Source organism: Falco peregrinus, chromosome 4 (genome assembly GCF_023634155.1).
Source record: "Falco peregrinus isolate bFalPer1 chromosome 4, bFalPer1.pri, whole genome shotgun sequence".
Taxonomy (NCBI): domain Eukaryota; kingdom Metazoa; phylum Chordata; class Aves; order Falconiformes; family Falconidae; genus Falco; species Falco peregrinus.
In genome coordinates, this window is record NC_073724.1 from 107,434,469 (window position 1) to 107,459,126 (window position 24,658).

At 37.5% G+C, this 24,658-nt stretch overlaps 1 protein-coding gene across 1 annotated transcript in view; it reads right to left on the reverse strand.

Annotated features, from left to right (window-relative positions):
* The window catches only part of ARHGAP42 (Rho GTPase activating protein 42), a 162,143-nt gene that overhangs the window by 50,405 nt on the left and 87,080 nt on the right, over positions 1-24,658 (reverse strand). Inside the window, exons 5-6 of the mRNA XM_005230550.4 lie at positions 8,141-8,242; positions 3,451-3,561 (exon numbers count right to left, since the gene is read on the reverse strand). Of these exons, the coding sequence (XP_005230607.1) occupies positions 3,451-3,561; positions 8,141-8,242 (213 nt within the window). The remainder of the gene's footprint in view (positions 1-3,450; positions 3,562-8,140; positions 8,243-24,658) is intronic.

The following is a 24,658-nucleotide window of genomic DNA, read 5'->3' on the forward strand; positions in this document are numbered from 1 at the left end:
GAGCTGGTGACCTCAAGACTGCCTGGTCATTTCATTCTCACAGGAAGAAGACTGTACTTAGGTTTCGGATAGGGGAGGAATTTAACCTTTGGCCTGTAGCACATCAGCCAGAAGTCTCTGTCTCTCCCTGGTTTCATTTTATTTATAAGTAGATAGCACTTATTCATCAGATTAAAGTGAATGCAGTTAATAATGTAGAAAATCCAAGAAAAGAGAAACTGAGTTTCAATGTCCACAGCGAGATCTCACAGGACTGCATGCAATTACAGGCAGGGTTTGTTGGTTATTTTTTTTTCTTTATTAAATAAACACTTCTGGGCTTTTGTGACATTTAACGGACCACCCCTCAGATTTCAGATAGCTTACTGCTTATGAACTCTGCTCAGATTTCTACAGGCCAAAGAAGTCCTGGCATTGCTGAGGGACAAACTGGAGCTCTAGGAAGGTGTCTGTATTTCTCTTAAGTGTAACACCCTCAGAAAGCAGCGTTGCTTTGGACTAGCTTCTGTGGGCCCACAAGGGCAAAGCTAGGATGAGAGATTATTGTCACTTACTTTGCTTTGTGTTTAACCTGCTGTAAAGTAAATTTTAACATTAAGTTGTCCTTGAGAAAAAAAATAAATTAATGATCCATATGAAAAGCTTTAGGGTTGGTTTTGTTTCTTTTCCTTGGAAAAAAATCAAGATCTAGGAGGATCACAAATACGCAGCTGTCAGTTACACTAGTACACATTAGCAACAACTTCAAACAAGATGCAGAGAACAGCAGAGAAATCCAGGGCCTGAGGAGAAGCTGCATAAACCTACTTTAAATATTATAATCCTCTATTCAGAGTATGAATCATTAGCATTTTGTACCTTAATATCTCTCCCCACCCTCCTCCAGGAAGGAACGCACGCCACTCTTAACCAACTTAAGCTGTCCTACAGTCCTAGGTGTAACCCACCCCACAACTTTTGCTAGGCTGCTCCTCCCACTCTGGTTCCCAGACCACCCTTATCCTTTAGCACAGACAAGCCGAAGATCTTGGAAGAAGCTCCAGCAAATCATTTGCATTTCAAGTTCTATTCCCATGTCATGAACTTATCCTTCTTCCACATAGGCATCACAATTTCCTCCTTCACTGCACTAACAGCCTTTCTTTTATTTTGTTAAATTTTCCTTCAATCAATTAGCGACATGTCAGGCTGTGAATTACATGGAGACATGACGCTGAGCTGATAAATCAGACACATAAGGAGCACATGCACTAGAATGCTCCACAACCAGCAGAGCTCCTGAGGAAGAACGCCTATATAGACACAACACAAGGCATCTTCTAGCATCTGAACATCTGCAGAGCACACAGAGGAAAACTATAATATGGCAATTCTTTTGATATGTGATTTTAAAGTGTTAGGCTACATCCTTATCTACTTGCATCTAGGAGCACATGCTCAAACTGCCAACATCACTTACATAAACTATGCATTTTTAGAAAGTCTATTTTGAAGACTTTCTTTTTTTTCTTTGTCTCATGGTATTGCTGACGTGTATTACAATTTACTTGGCATACCTTGTCTTATGGGTTTTAGTAAATGCTTTTATTCCAGCATGTTGTATGCAACAGACTAGAAAAAAAATTTAAAAATTAAAGGTTCAAAATTCTGCAACTGATGTTACAATTTAAGCTCCATTTATATTCAGATTGATTATAGAAAATTCACACCTGGAACCAGAAGACACTGCCTGCAAGGGCTATCATTACCCAGTCACCAGAGTATTTGCCATACCTCCCTCTGGAACATCAAGTAATGACCTGTGTCCAACAAACAGCATACTGGGCTAACATGCCTACTGATCTGACACAGGATAGCAACTGATCCACTAAAAAGTAAATTTTGCATACTACATGTGTACACCTGGTTACAGAAACACCCAGGTCTACAAGACTGAGTTTACCAGTAACCTTCCCTGCTTGCTTGCTCGCTCAGTATTAGCACTGGTGACCTGATAAATCGCTTTTTGATTTCGGTAATTCATAGCTGCTGCTGTGATGGCTGACATAATGTGGGTACAGCTCCTGGTCAAAAGGATAAAGTTCAGTATCTGCAGCTAAAATACATAAAATCAAATTTGTTTTTTCTCTCTGTCTAGCACAATAGGATGAAAGATGTCCTATTTTAACTATATGCAATTGCACAGTAACATTTCCCAACGTACAAAGCCTTCTCAATACAGAAATTTTCTATTGCTTTAAAGGAACATAAAATCTCCTATACCAGGGTCAGAGCTAGGTCAAGATTGCTAGATTTTTCCAGGATGTGAGAGTTTTGCAGAAGTAGACAGAGAAAGACACTGGATTAATCTGTGACAGGTAGAAAAATGTTCTTATTTAGGAATTTGAGCAAAGTTTTAATCTCTAAGATATGGCAGCTGTATGCCATAAAGATAGGGTTTCTATAAGTACTGCTTGCTGAATCCAGGTTCATTAGTTTGCATCAATGTCAAACATTCACTGTACTATACATTCTCATCTCATGGAAAGGAGGCACCTAAGAAGCTCTTCTTAATGATATTGGGTGTTAGACATGTAATTCAACCTGTTTCACAGTCAGGAGTGCTGTTTCGGTTAGTTATAAGGAAGCTGGAAGATGGTGTGGAAAGAGAAAAAAAGAAAAATACTTGTCATGTTTCTCTTTCACAACTGATGCTCTGCTACACTCAGTGTGCTTAATGGGAAGGGACAGATGACACTGGAAGTTCTCTGTCAAGGGCTACAGGTACTAACTAAATAAGGAAACTGGTAAGCTAGTCCTGTATGACATGACCAGTAGCAATACTATTAATGTGCCACAGAAATATGCTAGCACATCATATCCAAGCAGCTTTTGGTATTAACTGACGCAGAAGATAGTTAGAGGTGGAGGGTGGAAACACAGTCCAAGAGAAAATCCAAGATCTAGAGATGAAACTTTGAAATCTTCTCTTTTATGGCATGTCAACGTATAATTTCTTCTATATGCAAAGTAAACTAAAGACAAATGACTCCACTACCAAAAAACCCAAACTTACCCATCCTACACAAAAACTTACTATTCCCTTTATTTCAAGCGTAACTCAGAAAAGCATAGGTATACACTGCCTACATGGAATATTTAAACCCAAAAACTGGCTCAAAATTTCAGCCATGAAACCATTATGCGTTGCATGGACACAGTGTTACATGTCGTCCCATTAAAATGTTACCCACACTCCAAGTCATCAGACATTTCATTTCACAGTAGATATGATACTCTTACATAATCCTTTAATAAACATGGAAAGTGCCCAAGTCAAGATCTTAATGTCTGTCTATACACAAACAACCTACAATCACAATTTAAAAAGGGAGCAAAACATAGATATTTTAAATTAATTTTTCAGCTTTAAATGCATGTATTCCAAAGAAAATAAAACATACAACTTACAGGTTCTACAAATTCAAATTTCTTTTTCTCTTGTACTTCTTGAATTTTAAAAACATACTCTAATGATGCTTCATAAAAGTTTTGATGTTCTCTGTCAATCTGTGTATCTGCCTACAAGACAAAATGAAATACAGACAGCATTCATTTACTCTCATGATTGCTTTGAAAACAGATTTTGTAATTAACACAGATCTTCCATAAGATGACTTTACAGGCATTATGGAGTTCAGTTTTCTTCCTGAAAATTAGAATACCTACTTTAAAATAAGTGAACACAAGTTTAAGAAGCTAACATTACACATTTTAGCCTCATGTCTTTTCCCCACTCCTTTTTGGTTTCCTGTTAACTTTTGGCACTTTAATATTCTAGTATTTAGGACAAGCCTGGAGGGAAACAAAGGTGACAGGAGGAACTCTGTCTCTGGTATATAGCAAATTTAGAAAAAGAAATAGGAGAGTAGGATAGGAATTGAGGGGGGACTAAAAGATAATTATTTCTATTGAAATGCTTGAGTATCACATGCACTGAAATCGTGCCTGTTTCTCAGCTTCAAATACCTTCCCAAGAAGGTATTTTTTTTCTTAAGTAGACTGTCTTTAACAATGACATCTTGCAACTTATTTCATAGTATGAGTCACATGCTCTTGGAATATAAACATATTTAAGTCTCTAACCTCATAAATCAATTATTTTTCATGTTTTGCTTTTCAAGTGCCAGAACTACAAGGCCATACTTGTCAGAAGTGTCTAATATCACCGGACATGAAGATCCAGTACCAAAACAGTGTCTTCTGCCTAAACAGCTAAAGAATTAACTCTTATCAGCTGATAGAGGGTAATAGGCTTTTATCCTCACTTTAAACAAGCCATGGGAGAGGGACCTAACAGACAAGGGGTGTAGTATGTGGATAATGCTTAAAAAAGAGATGCAGATTCCATTTTAATTCATCCTCCTTTGTAACAAATAATTTTCTCAAGCAAATCCCTTTTGGGCTGCATTTGTTAGGTTTTAATCTTAGGTAGAAGTGAAATTTTATCAAGTATCAACAATAGAAGTAAGACCAGTTCAGCTATTATTGACATATGCCAGCTAAAATATAGCAGTATATGTCTGTATATTTTCTAGTTCAATTCTGGCATTGAAAATAACAAATACGGGAAAATTGGAAAAGCTAGATGTTGTCTTCCCTTGACAGCAAACATATCGTAAAAGAGGTTTGGTACTTTAAACACTACAAACACAGTGTTTTCCTTCAAGGAGGACTTGGTCACCAATAGCACCATATATAATTAACATTGCTTTGTCAGTCAAGGACATGCTACTATCATGAACTGGCCTCACAGAGGCTTAACAATATTGAGTCATCTCCCTATCACAGTGCTCTAATGCTGCTTTAAAGGACAGGCCTCAATTATATGTTTCAAATGCTTCAGGACTAGCATTTTTTTCCCATGCCTATAAAAACTCACAAAATTAAGTACACAAATATTATGAAGCAGGAATCAAGACTCAAAATTCCCAATAATCAAGCGCTTTACCACAGAATTAACTCTGCCATGTGCCATTCATATAGTGCGTTTGGCTACTGCTTTCTTTAATGCTCTGTTAATAGTTTTATTTTGCAAAAAATGTATCACAAAGGCAATGCTACACAGCTGAACAGAACCAGGTGCCACCATTATGGGACATGATCCAGTGAGCCCTTGCTCACACTGTCAACAGTGCTGTCAATAAGCACTTGAGACAGACCTCAGCTCTCACATTTAATTGTAAGCAAATAACATAACCTGGGTTTAGAAATGAGTTCTTTCAGGCATTGACACAGAAGAAGTATTTAAACACCTTATTAAATCCATCTCTACTCTGAACAGCATTTAAGGAGATTGTAGTTGTAATGATCCTTAGGACAACCAAGTACCATCTCAAACTCAGGGATGGGTTCCCAAATCAAGGCCACAATCACCACTAGTGTACAGTGACTAAATCCTAATTTCCAAAACACATCTTCTGTAGAAGTTTGAGTTTTTATGAACACTGAGGATTCAGATTGTTAAGAATTATTTTGAAAATTATTTTAAAGTTTCAAAAGCTGAAAGGATTCTCACACTTCTTTTATGACTTAAAACTGCATGTAAAAAATAAAAAGATTTGATGGATATGATTTCCAGTCTCTATTTGCATGATATATAGTTATAGTGAGTAATACTTTCATTGATATGGGATATTACTGAAATATATACCAGAACTCATCATCAGCTTGGAGACTGAAGCCTTTGCTCTATATTTATGCCTGATTCTGGAGCAGATTTCAAAGAAATAAAACAATGAGTTTATTAACTTTTTCACATCACTCGGTTCTAACCATTTTCTGCTCCACTGTGAACTTCCACAGGCAGTGGAAAGACAGTATTAGGAAGTTTCTTCTTGATGCTAAAGGAAAAAAAGTCTAGTCGTTATGTAAACTGCTTAAACAGCCTTGCAGGCTCTTAAAATATCCAACACATTTCAATTAGATGCATATATGCAAACCACTCTCTATAGAATATGTCCAGACCATCAAACTTTAGATGCCTAATTAAGGTGCTCTGAATTACATTCAAGCGATATATGTCAAATGATAGAAACATAGAATCATTTAGGTTGGAAAGACCTTTGAGAAAATCATGTCCCAGCATTAACCCAGCACTGCCAAGTCCACCACTACACCATGTCTCTAAGTGCCACGTCCGAATAACCCAATACAGTACAAGAACTACGCCTTGCCCATCCCAGTACTCTAACCCAAATAATGTGATGAGGTACCAAGAAACCTCAACAATTCAAAGAAACAGTGGGTTAAAAAAAGAAAGTTGTATTTTTCAGCATGACAGTAGTCAAAAAAAAGGGTATTCCAATCTCTCTAAGTGCATGACAGTGGCTTAAGGCAAGGACTGCCTGTCACTTGCACTGAGCACCGAAGCCCCAGCCACCAGCACCACCTGGTTCTTTGTGCCCCAGCTCTGCCGCCACCTGCTCCAGAAACCTCTGTTGTGGACATAAACAGGGCTCACCCAAACCATGCTGGATGTGAGTCAACAGCTGTCACTTGGACTTTGGGCTTTTTATTATTTTTTTTTTGTGCTTGGCCTGTTTTTTTATTTACAATACAGGTACAGGCCCAAAGTCTCCCCAGTTAACATTACTGGTACTGATTTGCTATCGTACCATCTGCTCAGGGTGGGTCTGTGTTGCTGATTCAGTGCACCTATAGGTGCATCAAACTGGGGAAGACAGAAATGACAAGTTATGGCCTAGATGCTTTGCAAATGGGGCATCCAGAAAAGCAAAAAACCTCAGCCTCAGTTACAAGACTTTTAAATCCAGAGATGTCACTTAAGGACACAGTGGAAAAATTTATTCTGGTTTTCCATTAGTTTATATACTTGAGCCAAATCCATTGTTATTCTACCACAGTTTACTAGATTCACAGTTGTTACTTTTCACTTCAGTTGCTGTTTTTAGACTGTAATTGTCCTCATGGCTCAAGAGTAAAATATTTTATTTATTTTATTTCTATTCTAAAGTAAATTGGTGCTTCTCCACGTTTTGATAAGAAATACGTATTTTTTTTCTCAGCTGTGCTTGGCTTCTAACAGAAATGTTTCTTCATCAAGACAGCATACTTAGGAAAAGTGAAAGCTGTCCATAGAAAACTTTGACATGCAAGTGGAACAATTAACCAATTCTACACAACTAATGCCTTATCTAGACTGATTATTATATAGACAGCAATGACAATTCAGTAGTATAAACATTATTACAAATTTTGAATTGCTAATCTTTATTTAATTTGAATTACAGTATTATTGATAAGCATGAAAAAAATATCCTACAATTTGTGACTGAGCGATTGTCACATCTCCTGTGAAAACTCCATCTGCAAACTAATCCCTACCATTTAAAAGTCACTGTGGCAAGAGTAATCCCATCAAAATAAATTTTCTCTACTTTTGGCGCAAATCCCAAAGTGTCACTGATATAAAATTGCTGGGTTTACTGTGATTTTCCTCAAAAAGAAATCATAATTATTTTCTACCAGCATACTGAAAAGCCCTGGAATCCTCCCGTTAAACTAGAAGTCTTCATGCATATCTTTTTTTTGTTTGTCTGTTTTAAACACAAATAATTAGCCATACAGACACTTCAAAGCTGATGTTGTGGATAAAAATTCAGGATGCAATATCAGAATAAGGTGAAAAAGAGTTAAAAAGAAGCATAAAAAAGCATTGCAAGAGTGATCTCAATTCAGACTCAGAGATTAAAATTTATGTGAAAAAGAAGTGTAATTTCATTGGGTAATAAATTAAATAGCAAAAAAGCAATTAATTATTTGATTTTCAAATATTCCACATATACCTTATAAAAGTCACATTTTTATTGTAATAGAATTCTATTGTTGCAACCAATAAATATTAGTTGTACTTGATGTACACAAAATTGGACATGTAGAACATTGCCTTGTTAAATTATTTAACTCTTATTAGGGTCACATTAATCCCACTCAAGAATTTATATTGACAACAAGCATGATTACAAGAAATTACCTCAATTTCACACTGACAAAATATAGCATTAATTGAAGAGAAACAGTTTGTTATCATGATCTCTATGCAAATGTGAAACCGGCTAAGAATGTGCTTAGTGCTTACATCTTGCAAATGAGATTCTTTCTTCTTTGCTGATAAATTTAAGTGCTTCTCTAGGATGGAATAGTATTTCTCACTTTCCTTGTCAAACTTCTTTTTCCCATCCTGAAAAACAAAACATTGCCATGTAAAGTATTTGGCTAAATATCACTGCTAACTTGAAAGAAAGAATAGGTGCCAAAATGTGCCTGGTTAGAAAGCCATTTTTGTTCGTTCCAGTGTTTTTAGGGTTTAATTCTGAATTAGGCCTGAAGATACTAGGAGGACTGATTCAATTATTAAATGAAATATTAAGCAGGATTTTTCCCATCAATAATAAACCTATACAACAGATTCACATAGTTTCCCATAACAAATATAAGTGAGCTTTTTTGTAGGTGGTATCTTCCTAAGCAGATGTTTAATGCAAAATAATCTTCCCCAGGTTTTATAAAGGTACTTACCTGTCATGCTGTCTTTGGTGAATAAAAACATAGTGGAAGAGGTAGATGAGTATAAAAAACCCCTGATGATGATACAGGCCTATCCTTTGCATTTAAGACTAATATGCTTATTTTCCATCCGCACTCTTAAAATATGAGGACGATGGAAAAGCACATATGTGGATGCAAAAGGAAATTTGTCCAAAACTCTGTTTCAAGTAATGTTTTGATGTGTCTGAATATTTAAGCTTGTCTCATTTAAAACAGTTACCCTACCTTTTTCCTTTCCCACTCCTTGTTTTTCCCATCATGTGCAGACAATCCTCACATTTCTACCATAAAACTACTTTAATACATAATACCAAAGAGAGCTACTGCTCTGAGTAAATTCAGAAACATCTTATTTTCTGTAATCTAATTTAGAATTTATGCTTCATTAATTTTTAAATCAGCTATTATGAAATTTAAATCTGAAATTTAAGATGACGACAGCTTCCTCAAAAGTTTTTCCATCTTTCAAGAAGTGCCAAATTTCAGGAAACAGGAGAAGGATTTAAAGTAAATATCCCATCAGAGTATTAGTAATGATAAAAATATAAATTTGAATTATAAAATTATATATCATCCCGTTAAGAGCAACTCTCTGCCAGTTAATTTTACAATCTTAGGTGTGTCCTAATGTTTTGTTTTAATGATTAACAAATTGAATATTTTGAGCAAAAAGAAAACTCAACACAACCAGTCCTACTTACACATGTGCAAAAGTTATTAATGGTGGAAAAACTAATTACTGGACATAATGCAGTAACATCAGGTCATCCTCAGAACTATAGTGATCCTTTTCCTCACTCCTTTCTCCCTAGAAATTGTTATATACAAAACAAAAATAACTACCCTGCACTGTAGCACCACCCTGTTTTTCTTTGTCATATCGTAGGAAAAGCAGGTCAGTCAAAGAAATAAGAAATATAAGGAAGAATTTAATGCTATGAATGAAAACTTATCAGCCAGCTGTAACAACAAACCATTACTGATTAGCTCCAGTGACTAAAGTTCACAATGGTAATTATAGTAGACTATAAACCACATCATGTACTTTCTATCCTACAAAAAGTTCAAACATATTTAGTATGAAAAATATGCACCATTTCATGTTCTCATTACCTGACAGCAGAAATATCTTCAAAAGACATCATAAGGGAAAGAAGGCACTTGACTCAACAAAATATTAATTAACAATATAGAAAAACTACCAAGGCTTTCTGTACTTAATTGCAGCTATGCAGATATAAGGAAAAAAAGCAAAAACAATAATAATAATGATAAAAAAAATAAAAGCTTGTATTTTGCCTAGTAAGTGAAAAGAAGCTATATGAATTATTTTCCAAAATCCTTCCCAAACATATTCATACAAGAAAGAGAGAAGGCAGAAGGCAGGAGTCACCAAGTGACCTGTTAGCCAAGAAATCAACTTTTGTGCGACTGAAAGCACAGGTTGGTTCCACAGCCAAAGTTTTATTGGGGAATACTCAAGTGCTAGGCCTTTATGATCAAGAAAGAGCAACCTGAATATCTCAACATCTCCTTTGGTCATGAACAGAAATTCAGTTCCACTGATCACACACCACAGATACTTATCTTTTGAAGAAAAGGTACAAGCAGTTGCATATTGTCTTACCTTCTAAGACAATGAAGTTAAGGTACTGGACTGAAAAAAATGAACTGAATCATTTTAAAATACAACTGCAGGAGAAGATCAGGTTTGAGACCATCTAAGGAACTGGAAGGTGCTCAAGTCCATGAGACCTGATGAGATGCATCCAAGTGTCCTCAGGGAACTGGCGGATGAAGTGGCTAAGCCACTATACATCATATTTGAGAAGTTGTGGCAGTCTCGTGACATTCCCACTGAGTGGAAAAGGGGAAACATAATCTCCATTTTTTAAAAGAGAAATACGCAAGACGTGGGGAGCTACAGGCCAGTCAGTCTCACCTTGGTGCTTGGTAAGTTCATGGAGTAGATCCTCCTGGAAGCTATGCTAAGGCACATGAAATATAAGGAGGTGATTGGTGACGGCCAACATGGCTTCACTAAGTGCAAACATTGTGCCTGACAAATGTGGTGGCCTTCTATGGTGGCATTACAGCATTGGTGGATGAGGGAAGAGTAACTGATGTCATGTACCTGGACTTGTGCAAAGCATTTGACACTGTCCCACACAACATCCTTGTCTCTAAATTGGAGAGACATGGATTTGATGAGTGGACCATTCAGTGCATAAGGAATTGGCTTGATGGCTGCACTCAAAGTGTTGCAGGTCAACAGATCGATGTCCAAGCGGAGACCAGTGACGAGTGGCATTCCTCAGGGGTTGGTATTGGGACTGGCACTTTTTAATGTCTTTGTCCACAACATGGGCACTGGGATCCAGTGCACCCTCAGCAAGATTGCCAATGCCACCAAGCTATGTGGCGTGGTCAACATGCTGGAGGCAAGGGATGCTGCTCAGAGGGGCCTTGACAGGCTTGAGAGGTGGGCCCATGGAAACCTCATGCTCAACAGGGCCAAGTGCAAGGTCCTGCACATGGGTTGGGACAATCCCAAGCACAAATACATGCTGGGTGAAGAATGGAATGAGAGCAGCCCTGAGGAGAAGGACTTGGGGGTGTTAGCAGACAAGAAGTTCAACATGACCTGGCAATGTGCAATTGGCAGCCCAGGAAGCCAATTGAATCCCGAGCTGCATCAAAAGAAGTGTGACCAGCAGGTCGAGGGTGGTGATTCTCCCACTTTATTTTGCTCTCAAGACCCCCCCTGGAGTACTGCATTCTGCTCTGGTGCCCCAACACAAGAAGGATGTGAACCTGCTGCAACAAGTCCAGAGGAGGGCCATGAAGATGATCAGAGGCTGGAGCACCTCTCCTGTGAAGCCAGGCTGAGAGAGTTGGGGTTGTTCAGCCTGGAAAAGAGAAGGCTCTGGGGAGACCTTTCTGTACCTAAAGGAGGCCTACAAGAAAGCTGGAGGGGGATTTTTTACTAGGGCAGGCAGTGACAGGACAAGGGATAATGGCTTTAAACTGAAAGAGGGTAGATTTAGATTAGATACAAGGCAGAAATTCTTTACCGTGAGGGCGGTGAGGCACCGGCACAGGTTGCCCAGAGCAGCTGTGGCTGCCCCATCCCTGGCAGTGCTCAAGGCCAGGCTGGATGGGGCTGTGAGCAACCTGGTCTAGTGGGAGGTGTCCCTGCCCATGGCAGGGGGGGTGGGACTAGGTGATCTTTAAGGTCCCTCTTCCTGCCCAAAGTATTCTATGATTCTATGATTCTCTTCATATGCAAACAGGAAAACACAGGAATTAAATGATCGCATCTAAACAGATACAACTCCCCCATGAACAAGGAAAAAAGTATTCAACTATGCTAATTGCGGTGGCAGGGTATCTTGTACCTCACGGGGAACTTCTCAAAGATCTGCATTGCACCACCTCTGAGGACACACAGAGTTTGAAGCCTCTCTTGGTCTCCTGCCAGCACTGCTGGTCTTCTCCAAGACTGCACCTCTCTGCTGTAAAGGTCTGTGCAACCACTACCTTCACAGTTTTTATACCAGTTAAGAAGAAAACTAACAATTTGGAGCTTTCTTGACACCAGGTCAACTTCTGGCCCAAGCGCAATGTTTCCAGGGACAGCACATTGTATTAACTTCTTCCTTTTTTTCCAGATTTTAACACAACAAAATTTCTCCCTTCAAAGCTAGAAGCAGACAAAACAAAGAGAATAAATAGAAGCAGACTAGAAAGTAAAGATCACTTAGCAGTTTTGACTGCATTAGTATCTTTACTTGGTAATACTTCTGGGAATAAGGCTGTAGAGCCAGCAGGACAGTGTTTCTGGTACTGTACTGATTACTCAAGACATGTTTCTGGGAAAAATCTAAAAAATACTGGCCCCAACAGGTGAGTTCCCTTTGCTTGAAAGGTCCTCTGCCGTGCCAGTAAAAAACACATACTTGAATGCAATGAAGCCTCTGAAAACTGTTTACTTCATAAAAATCAACCAAAAGATACACTGAGAAGCAGGTGATTCATTTTCTGGAAGCGAAGAAACACTCCAGTTTCTGCCAAGATAACTCTCACCTTGCACACTCAGTCGGTGACTCACAGCACACAGGCTCATCCTAAGTGGAGTCACAGACTGATCTCATTCCAGCTTTAGCCTTTTCTTATGCAACCCTCAAAACACTCTCTTATACACAGCTGCTACCCAAATTAATCATCTGAACTGTGGTCCCAGCAATCTGTGCCCATGAGACTGAGAATCCTGCTTTTCCACTCATCGGCAGGTTTACAAAGAAAGTTTCCATGTGAATCTATCTCCTCACAGCTCAGAAGACTGAGGACTGCTTCTGCCTCTAGATTCCACATTGGATCAAACCCCAAGGAGGAAAGAGATGTGGCTGGATAAGAGAGCTCGTGCTGTTACCAGGACAGACAGCATCAGCCAAGACACAAAGCATAAGGTACATCGCCATTAGGAAGGTGCTAAATCCTGGCTGCTGTACTATGTCTCTTATTCCTGTCAGCCTCCATCTTCCTTTCTTCCTTGCATATCCTTCCTGCAAGTAATCGTCATCCCTTCTCTTTTTCCTGGAAACTTATCAGCCATTTCTGTCAAAATATCAGCTAGAACATATGAAAAAAAAAACCCACTTGAGATAATTAGAGAGGATGCAATAAAAAAATCTAAACACATAAAAACAGAAATTAAAAAATATTAAACCTTGATGTGTTTTACATTGATGTAAAAGCCATCAATACCTTTTGTATAGACTAAGTTCTGCAGACTGTAAGCAATATAAATACTGTAAATGTCTCTGTAGTTGTTTAACTGTTCTCAGGTGTGTCAGGTCACTAAGCCTTAAATCAGTTCAAAAACATTTAAAAAACATATAAAAACCATTTGTTTTAAAAAATGTTTTAAAATGTTTTAAAAAGTATTTTAAAAGTTCAAGAACAGTTTTAAATGCTTCAAATTTCTAACAACCCCATTAGGAGAGCCCTTAACCAAACACTCAGCTTCTAGTATGTAATGGAATTCTACTAACTTTCCAGTACCCAGTGTGATCCAGGTTTAAATCCTGGTTTTGTTCTCTCTGCTTAGTTTTCCTCTATAGTTCTATTTCAAAACTGGTTAGACAGTCTCCAAAAATGGAAAATCATCTTTTCAGAAAAAAATTTTACTCAAGATACCACTATAGAACAGCTATTATATGCCAGTTGAAAGTCTAACTCCAAAGCTGTTCTCCTATCCTTCTGTTTTACAGATATCTATGGCTATGAAAAGATCAGACATCAATTATTAAAAAGGTGACTCAATTAAGTCAGATTTTTTTTTCTGTTTAGAAAGGCTTTGATTCCATACTGTAACTGATCATATGCATACAACAAATCACTGGCATACTTCCTACATATTTTAACCACAAGTTGTATTTTTGGATGTAAAGCAGCAAGAGTTATTACATTTGAAGTTGACTTCTCTTTTCCAGTGGGAGCATCAAGAAAGCAGGTGTGGTTTTTTTAATGGTCTGAGTTTGCCACTACTTTCTGTGCAGTATTAGACATCAAAATAGTTATATGTATCTTCAGAATTATTATAGAAATTATTCCTCTCTATTTTTCACAAAGAGCCTTTGCCATCCTTCTCATGTCTTTCCATTTCTTCTAGTTGCAATGACTTCTGGTACTATACTTATCTCTTACCTTATCTTAGCCAAATCTTACATCTGTCCCTAAAAAAGAGTTTTACTCTTTTTTTTGTCCTAGAATTCAGATTTAGACTTTAAAATGCTAATCTTTACAACAAAAAAACCTTGCACATGTAGTTCAGATTAATTTTCAACAACAATATCCTTGCGCAACCATAAAATAAACATGTTTTGTAAGAGGTGATTTTAAAAGGATCAAGAAAGGAAATGAAAATAGAAAACATTGCAAAGAAACCTTTTGGAGAAAAAAATTCAATGAGAATCTATTACTTAATTAGGAAAAAAGTGAACATTGTGAAACATGGCTGTGATGATTTCTGTTTGTCCCCCACCCAAAATTAGTACATATTTTTCTCACCAACTCAAGCTGAAATGCAGAAACTATAGAAGCTGGCACAAAAGTGCAATAGTAAGACTCGAATATAGATCAAGTCAGACACATTTGTCAGTGGAAGAATCTGAAGACAATGGTGAACTCCATTGAGATCAATAAAGCTACATCCCCCTTCTTTCTCTTTGACAACAACTGCAGAAATGTCAATATAATAACACACTGGAGATGTTTCATTGCTGGGATTTTACACTTCGAATGTTTCAAAGCCACCTTTTTCATTACCTTCCAAACAAAAATTCAAAATGTGCTTCTACAAAGTTATTGGAATTTTGTTTGGAGTTGTAAATTTGGGGACCATCTCTTACTAAGAAGCAGGACAAAGGAAAGTAGAACTGTAGACTAGAAAATTAACTCAACTTAGTCTTGGGAAGACTGATTTGAACTCAGATCCTAAAGATTTTCTGGAAAACGCGAGATCTCAGAGTCTCACAACTTCTCATCTGAGGAGAAAAGAAATAAATTCACCTTCCATTTTATCTTGCCTGAGCTTTTGCTTAGAATTCTCATGGAGGTGGTTGTGGGGGTGGGGGGTTTGGTTTGGTTTTAATAAAATTGAAATTATCATAGGCATATAAGACTACAGACTGCATTTTGATAGATGACTGGATGGGGGGGGATTTCTTTTTGGTAGAGATTTTGATTTGTTATATGAATGCTTGCAGCTCAAGATAAAGCCAAAAGAGATTTTCCAAAAGGAAAAATGAAAAGGGGATATAAAATTCCTTCCCTCCTGCTCTCAATCAGAATTTAACATATCGTGAGGTTATAGGCTTTCTCCAAATCTGTGAGAAAGCCTGGAGGTTAAAGGGCATCATTTATGTATCGGTAGCAAATAATATGAAGTGGAACAAAGTTATATCATAGTTTATAATGATATGATTGCTGCTCAATATAAAATAAGGTTAATATAGTCATAAATTATAACTTATGTTACTCATAACTACTAGTGAAAACACTTCCAGATTGAAGCTGAATGCATCATGTAGAAAATTAAATGACCTAACAACTATGTATCTTTAAATCAATTCTTTACTAAAAACAAACAACCATATGTAATCCATGAATATCCAGAAAAGAATATGGTGTAAGACACAAATAATTATAATAAAAAGAACATATTGCAACTACGAAGTATAACAAGGCAATAAACTGGGAATACAAGACTGTTTAGCAGCATTAAAGCTATGAAGACAGAAATTAAAAACTGGCAGTTTAATAAAAGAACCTAAATTATAATCATGTAAGCTATGCATAGAACTAGAAGATACTTTAAACCACCCAAAACTAGTTGAAGTTTAGGATGGAGTTCACATCTGTGTAAAATACTGAATAACCCTGCAAGAGATGGTCTAACTTTCAGGTTCCTAAACTTCTGAAGAAAATTTTCTTTTACCTCTGCAATGCCTTGACAAATCCAAATATAAGGTACTTTCAAAACTGTTTCCTGGAAGAGGTGAATCCTACAGCTATTCCCTAACACTTCCCTATGTAATTCCATCAGATGTGTGTATACAGAAGGTACTTACTAGTGGAGACTAAAAAAAGGCAGAAATGATTCACTATTTCTGTGAGATCTAAAATTCTGTTCAAATTAAGAATCAGTTACTATTCAATGAATAAATGTGCTTGCTGGATGTCATTTGTTTCTCTCCAAAAAATTCTCTATTGAAATGGAAAAAAATATTACAAGTTCCCAGCACTGCTGTGAAAAGGCATGCAAACCCGCCAATACTGGCAGGTCCCAAAGCGGGACACATTAAACTCCCTGTTATTCAGCTGCAGAGTTGTCTGGAGTTTATTTGGCATTTGCTGATTCCAGGAGTAGCTGCTAGATGTCTGGGAATCTGTTAAATCCCTGCCCAAACAGCAGGACTGGTAAGTCTACATACGTAATCTAGTTTTATTGTTTTTACTGTCTACTAAACATGAAGTATTTTTGCTGGAATATCTTAGCGTGTTACTGTTTAAAAAATATGAAGAAACTCCCTAGAACAGGAGAAACTGACTCTTTAAACTCTTCTCTGAGGCAGGTTTAAGATAGTTTTCTGAAGCTGAGAATGTTTTATCACAACAGCAAGAGGGTCTCCTATGCCTGTACAAAAGGTTGTGACTTTAAATGATTTAAAAAAGAAAGTTACCCATGCTCTTTAGGAATTCAGAAAGAAGCTTGAATTAACTGTGTATACTTCATCAAAAGTCATCTAGAATAAACTGCTCATGTCATAAGCAATGCAGATACTTGTTAGAAATCAATACGGCTATACATGCCGAATAGAAAGTAAATGAGAACAGAAGATAAAACTCAATCCTAAGTCATTGCTTGCATGATAAAAAGAAAGAAGCCAACTGAGATTTGGGGCATGATATTCTTAACAAAAAAAAAAAAAAAAAAAAAAAAAAAAAAAGGTAAATCAGCAATAACACATATTGTGATTTAGAATATTCAAAATGCTGAAGTCATTGAGTTGTCAAGACTATCCATGGAAACCTGTTAACATTAACGTTTACAAAATCAGACCAGAGAGGAGACCTTCTCTACGTAAGTAGAAAGTAGTTGTATTTTTTCTCATTATCTAGTTCCAGCTTATAGAGCTTCCTAAAGTTCATTAGAAAAAAAGAGAAAAAAAAAAGAAATTACAATGCCTTTTGTTGTTTCTGCTTCATTTCCATACGCATCAAATTCAGCTCAGTTCAGATGACAAAGTCAGGCAAACAGAAGGAAAAAGGGGTTTACAGGTAAAGACAAATAACACCATTGCATGGTTTGGTGGCTTTAGCTTACTCCCTGATGCAAACTGCCACATATGAATTGCACGGACAGAATAAAAGCAGCATTACAACGGATAATAGTGAAGTGAACTGGTCTTACTCATGGGGAACAGGCAGCTCCAATTTTTGCCTAATCTTCTACATCAGCACTGGACTAAGCAGGGACAAATCTCTCAGCTTCACCCATGTTTAGACAGCTAGAAGTTGCCCTTTCAAGTTCAGTAGTCAACCAACCTGTTATCCAATGCTGCATCAACAGTGAAAAGAAAGGTTTTGGTTTTCCTTATTCTCTCGTTCTCATACTAAGGACAGGCAAGACAGACTTGGCTCTGTAGTTACTGACATAAATGCACAGAAATGCTAAAGGTACAGTATCCAGCTATGGGGAGTGTAAGCACAGCGCAGGGCTGCTACAGGCACAACAGCTTTTGTAGCGCCATCTTTGCATTTGACAGTAAGGCTCACTTTCATCTTAACAGTCAGGACGGTCAATTTCTCAACTACAAAAAGAATGACCAATGTTAAAAACTGTATTACACTAATCAACAACTTCCTTTGCTCTCCACCACTGTCCCTTTCCTGCCTTCTCTGCTTCTCTTTGTTCCTCCGTCTCCCTAAGTGGCCATCGCCATTCCCTAAGCAGCTGCCTTGTTGGCACCCCAGACCTGATGTTGCTGCTCTCCTCACCCGCATCCCTCCCATGAGCACTGGCTTGTTTCCTCCCCACGGAGGTGTGCTGCCATTTCAGGTTCTCCATACTTCCTTTCCTATGCCAGATTCCCGCACAACTGAAGTATATTTAAGGAATGTCCTGGTACACTAGCAAACTAAAATGTCTATGAAGAGGCCATTTCATCTGCACAGTTAGCATCTTTCTTTCCTTTGTGCACTTAAAGCAAAGAAAATCCAAAAAAGCTGAAAAGAATATAATGTCATTTAAATAAAGCAATTCTGAAAGACTAGCTTATAATTGTCCCATACTTGCTGTTTTATTTGAAAAGCAGAAGATAAAAATATCTCTTAAGTAGTCATTTATTTTTAAAAGAACTCCTTGGGAATCTCTCTTCTGTCCATGCCAGCCAATCAGCCGCCATCACTGATTTCCGTGTCAGCAGCACGTTCAGCACAGCTTATGGTCCCATGCCGCCTTGCACGTCACCGCAACAGGACTGCAGCACTGATCCGAGGAAGAACTTGAGGAGTGTTATGAGAAAATTTTTAGATGAATACACACAATTGGAAACTGTGCTGTTTGCAGATAGGAAAAAAAAGGAAACAGTCTGGGGTTAATGTCAGCAGTGGTTTTATTTTGTTTTGTTTTGAAAGCATCTATTTTCAGAATCCCTCTTACAACACTGATAAAGGAACACAAACTATCACTTTGGGGTGAAGAGTTATGCCTCCCCACTGGTGGTGTTAAGCTCAACCAGTGCTCCCAGTTTACTTCTTAGGGAGGGATGACATTCTCATCAAAACAACCATGTGGGACCACCCCTTCTTGGCAAGCTCCGCAGGAACAAATGGTTCTGTGGTGGCTACTGTAGCCTGAAAGATCCTGAAGTAACGAAGCTGGTTCACTTGGCAGAAAGATAGAATTCTTGGTACTCCCCTGTCTACACCAACATACATTAAAGTTTCAAGTAATGATGCCCATCTTTTGTTACAGTAGAGAAGTGATGCTTTCCAGCTACGATCACCCACTGCACTTCGGAATACAGCTATTTCATACTTGCTTTGCCAAAAGCAAAATTGCTACAACGGTAAGAAAGTACAAGTTGGTATGTTCCCAGGCCCCTGCAAGGACCTGCTGCACAGATACAGCAAGATACTGGATGAAGGGGAACCTGCGGCACTACAGCCAAGTGTCCCAATCAAATTGTTTCCTATTTAGAATGGAAAATGCAGCTCCTCCATAGGTGTGGAATAAAGACACACAGAGCCAATATAATGTCACTAATGCCCAAATATCATAGTTCCACTTTTATGCTGTTGTCTTAAACACACCACAGAACAAAGAGAAGCAATGGAGTTCTTCAGCTGAAGAAACCCCCAACCCGTAACAGATTAAGATTTAAGATTTTTTCACTCATGTGAAAAGCCTTGTGATGTAAGTGTGAAGTGTTTGGTACAGCTGTGGCACTATGCAACATCCATGACCATGACTCTGAAATAATCCATGTAGGGTAAGAGAATGCAGCCGCCTTTCTTAAAACATGATGAATTTCGTTTGATAAAGGATGTCAAAATTCAGGGTGGAGTCTTATTTTGAGCATGGGAGGGCAGGGGCATAGGTGCCTTTGACTAGCTGAATGAAGACCTTATGCACCCTTGTGCAGGGAACAGAATACCAAACTCTGCTTCCTGCAAGCCCTGTCCTGCTCTGTGTTACAGGCAATCGACCAGTTCCTGTATTTTTCTTAAATCCTCCTTGAGATTCTTGAAGAGTCTCATGAAAAACCTTAAGACCTGTTTTTCAGGTATGGAATGTAATCCCCTCCACACTGGGCCTGACAGCAAGGCTGGAAAGGACATAATAGATGAATAGAGCTACTGTATCCCACAGAGAAAGAAAGAAAAGCTTCCCCCCACCCCCCCACCCCCCTTCCCCAAACCGAGAATATTCGCTAATTCCTCCATGCCTTGAAGCACTCAATAAGAAGTTCAGCTCCCCTGTGAACTGGAAATTAAGTTTGTAGGTGAATGTCCTTGCTCATACTTTTAATCACAGCTCAGAAGTCCAGCAGGATTCTAGCAGCTGTGTGGGGTCAGGATGCAATAAATCCTTCCTGTGACATGGATTACAGTGGGCCGATCTAAATTATAAAGAAAAAATCCCTTTAATTAGAAAATATGAATGTTTTCTTGCAATTTTATGTTCTTTTGTTGTTTTCCAGTAGAAGGGCTGATACTTATCTCAGTTTTGATTTTTTTTGTTTACTAACTGCAGATTTTTTAAATAAACGGTTATTCTTGCCAACAAAAATGCAATGCATACTCACTTAAGCAATTCCACAAATTAACACATTTATTCTAAGCCTTAATTCTTACATGTTAGGGCACAACACAGTGAATTACATTTTATATTTACTATAGAGGACTAATTTATTTAGCCTTAATTTATATTTGTTTTCTCTTGGATGTAAATTAGTATTTTATTAAAGTGCAGAAAAAACACCACTTCAGAAACCGGCTTTATTGAGTCAGCCAGTTCATCATACTAACTTCTAACAGAAAGAATGCATTTAACAGAATTTATTAAAACAGATTTTGCACATAATATTAAACTGGTTTACTAACAAACACCTGCAGTTAATGAATTGAACTGACAGTTTTTAATCACTGTGTCCATAATCTTTTAGTTTTGAGATTTGAGGTTTTGGTCTTATTTTTTGAAGTAGTAACTAGACATCAAAAAATCTTACAGGTTTGTTCTTTTTTCTGTTAACTTCCTAAAAGTTTCCCAGCTTTGAATGAAACAGTTATTGAACTGAAGTAAACTGCAATGAGAAAAAAAAATCTGCTGCATTTGCAGAATGACAAGAGCAGTCCCAAGCAGATTAGTTGCTTCAAAAAATCTCTAGGTCCAGGTGCTCAGCCAGAGATATCTCCCAGCTTAATGGTTTAGCTTTCCACAGAAGAAGACTGCCTGAAAAGATGAAGTGTGTGCACACTGGGCTTTTCACCATTATTTTTGTAACTTTCCAAATATTTCACATACAGAAGCATGAAAGAAGCTGCAGCTAGTCTTACCATTACAATACAATTATTTTCTACTTTTTTAAAAATAGTTTTAATAGAGATTACCAAATTGATGCAAGTCTTTCACAGCTTATTTCCATAAATGTATTTTAATAGCTATATTTTTAAAAGAAAATACATTTGTTCTATTTTTTAAATCATTTTTACACTATGGATTTCCATTAAATGCAAATTACAAAGGGAAAGTAGACAGCTGCAGCTGATAAAATACCCATCCAGCTACTCTAAATTTTAGGATCTGGGTCAATTCACAGAAGATTCTATACACATACACTGAAATCCAGAAGGAAACAGCAAAAAACTTATAACATACATTTTTAACAATATTTAATCTGAAGAAGTTTTCAAATTTTCAGATTTTCCTACAACTGTCACAAACAAAATTAACCATTACAGAACCAATATTTTTTAAGCTTAGCCCCCTAATTTCTCAGATCTTGCATATGTCAATACCAGTTTAAATAAGATAAGAGATTAAACAAAATATTCTGAATTATTTCTCAGATAAAAATGATCTAGGACCCATACCTTGAAATTAAAAGTAATTATAATTGCAATTTACAACTCTCTTACAGTTCACAAACTTAATCCAAAACTCAAGGATTTCTAGAAGTAACAGAAAATTTGTACTTCTCTATCTACCAGAGAGAGATCTCTAAAAGCCTATAATATCTAAACAGATTGTCAGTTGAGTTTTCTATTGGTACATCAGATTTTTTTGTTTGCAGCTGACTCATGACCATTGAGTAGCCTCATGCTCAGTCACTCCATCTTACACTTTCATCCCAACCCTCCAGTCCTCCTCCTCTATCTTGGCAACACCCCCAACCTACATCAACCCTATGTGTGTCAGCTGTGTCAACCAGCTGTGTCAGCACTACCAGATTTTTTTCTATCTGGTCATCACCAAAAATAAAAAAAACAGACCAATCTCAAATCGCCCCTTGGGATCTTCTGATTAGTAACTGCTCTCCACCCAATCTCTCCCATAAACAAAACTCATTGCCCTTTCCCCATGAGCCAGTTCCTTAGGCAGATTTGCTTTCTTACACTAACCCCCATCTAAACTAAAGTCTCATGAAGAGCGCTTTAAAGGCCTTGCTGAAATAGAAATAGGTTTGATCCACTGCATTTCCTTGCCTACAGAGTAAGTTAGCTTATAAAAAAAGATATTAGGTAACTCTGGTGGTAACCACTTTTGGGAAACTATGTTGCACTTTAACTCAAAACATTTCACCAGCATCCTGGCCTGGCCTTTATTTCTGCTTCTTTCCGGGTCCCCCTGCCCTCTACGGTTCAGACAGACATTAAAATGTCCCAAAATTAGTGGACACAAGTACCAAACCCTGGGTAACAGATGCTGCTTGTAATGAAACACCTTCCACCGTATCTACTAGAGCGAGTTCGTTCTTTTTTCTCAGTTAAAGGACAACAAGGGCTATAATTTGATCAGATACCAAGGAATCCAGTTCACAAAATGGGCATTCTGGCATTTCTAACTGATCTTAGGTAACTACCTAAAACTCTGCTTCAACGGCTTTCCAACAGACTTTTAAAAATGGGGTTTTGTTGTTTGTTTTATGCTCCTCAACTTCTGGACAATCCAAATAAAACACAGAGCATGCCAGCTCCTGCATGTCTACCACATGTGAGTATAGATGTGGACATAGAGGCAGGGAAATTAATCCCAGCAGTGAACATGGATTTGTTTCCTAAGTAGAAAGGAATTCACAGCTTCGAATGAATGAATGAAAGTAAGTAATAATAAAAAATAATCCTCCTGTCCAAAGTAAATAATTTTAGGAAACAAACAGATGGAATCGTAAGGAGGAAACAAAACTCTCCTTTTAAGTCTTAAAAACAAAATTGCTTCTGTTGCCTTTGATCTAATTTAAGTTGCACTAAAGGTCAACGAACATTGGGACAAATATTGCTAAATACTGTATGCGATGGATAAAAAGAAACACGAGCGTTTGGCCTTATTGTGCAGAATACATCACACGATGATCTCACCCCCGTTACCAGCTGGGGGCTCGCAAAGCGCGTTCACCAAATAAGGGAAAACGCTGCGTGCCCGAGATCCTTTCCCAGTTACCTCACCCAGCTTTCCCTCGCCTCTCCACAATAATTGCAGAGGTCATATTTTTTAAACTCAGATGGAGTAAATCAACAGACTATCCAATGCAAAGCTGGGTCTGTGTAGTCTCTGGAGAGGACTCAGCTTTATTTAAACTGAGTGTGTGCAGAAAAGGAAGAACTGAAATATGTGGAATGAAAACAGAAGGGCGAGTAGTATAAATCAAGAGGAGCAAGTGATGTAGATTTGCGTATCGCTGGTTTGATTACAAACACTAATGTTTTATAAGGAATGTTTCTCAAATTTGTTTGGTATCTTCAGGTATTTGAAGTCCATGCGAAGAATTGGTCTTTAATGTTATTCTTGTGACGTTCCAAAAACACTTGAACTTTGCGCTCTGGTTTATGCTGTCCTTGTATTTGAAATATAGCTTTGTAACATCAACAGGATATATTTTATCCTCCATATTCTCTTTGATTTCTGTGATCATATTCTTTGCCTAAACTTTAGTCGCTTTTGAAGAAAGAATAAAATAATCTCATTCTCTATATTAAATGCAACAATAGGGTAATCCTACGTAGTTCATCATGGCAGTAAAAATCTTGCAAAGTTACATATTATTAAAATGAAATTGTGATTGCCATAGTGAAAACTGTCATTAATTTATAACATTTTCTCTTTGTGGGGTGGGGATTGCTTGGTTTTATCTCCAATTTATCAGGTGTTTTAAAAAACAAAGAAAAAATACCAGTAAGCAATCTTAAGTGCTTCTCACATAATCTTCCCCTCACCAAAATCTGACAGTAGCACATAATATAATTTCCTACAATGTATATTGGTAACACAACTACCTAATTTTTTCCTCTCCAAAAAATTTGGAATCACATCTTAACAGGGTACTAAAACTAATATTTTCAAAGTCTACTTGGAAGACAGAGAATCCAACACCCACCACTGCTTATAACACAAACTCTCACAACGTAAGGCTGATCGCAAACACCAGCCACTTGCATCTCTAGCTACTGCTGAAATTGCCAACACAGAAGGCATAAAAAATTAACCTCATGCTTCTGTATCTAGTATCTTAAAACATCGGTCCATATGATGTTATGATGCAAATTAATTGTAAATTCAAAGCTCTAGAAATATATAGTATGACATAACTATCAGCTATCCTGTGGAATCTGTACCATCTCTACCTCTCTTCAGAAAGGAACACACAAAGAAATGTTTTGGGATTCTTTGTGGAGGGGAGGGATAACAAGAGAAATGGGAGCAATCTGGGGTTTAATATGAACACAATTCTACACACTGTTTTAAGTTAATACTAAGGGA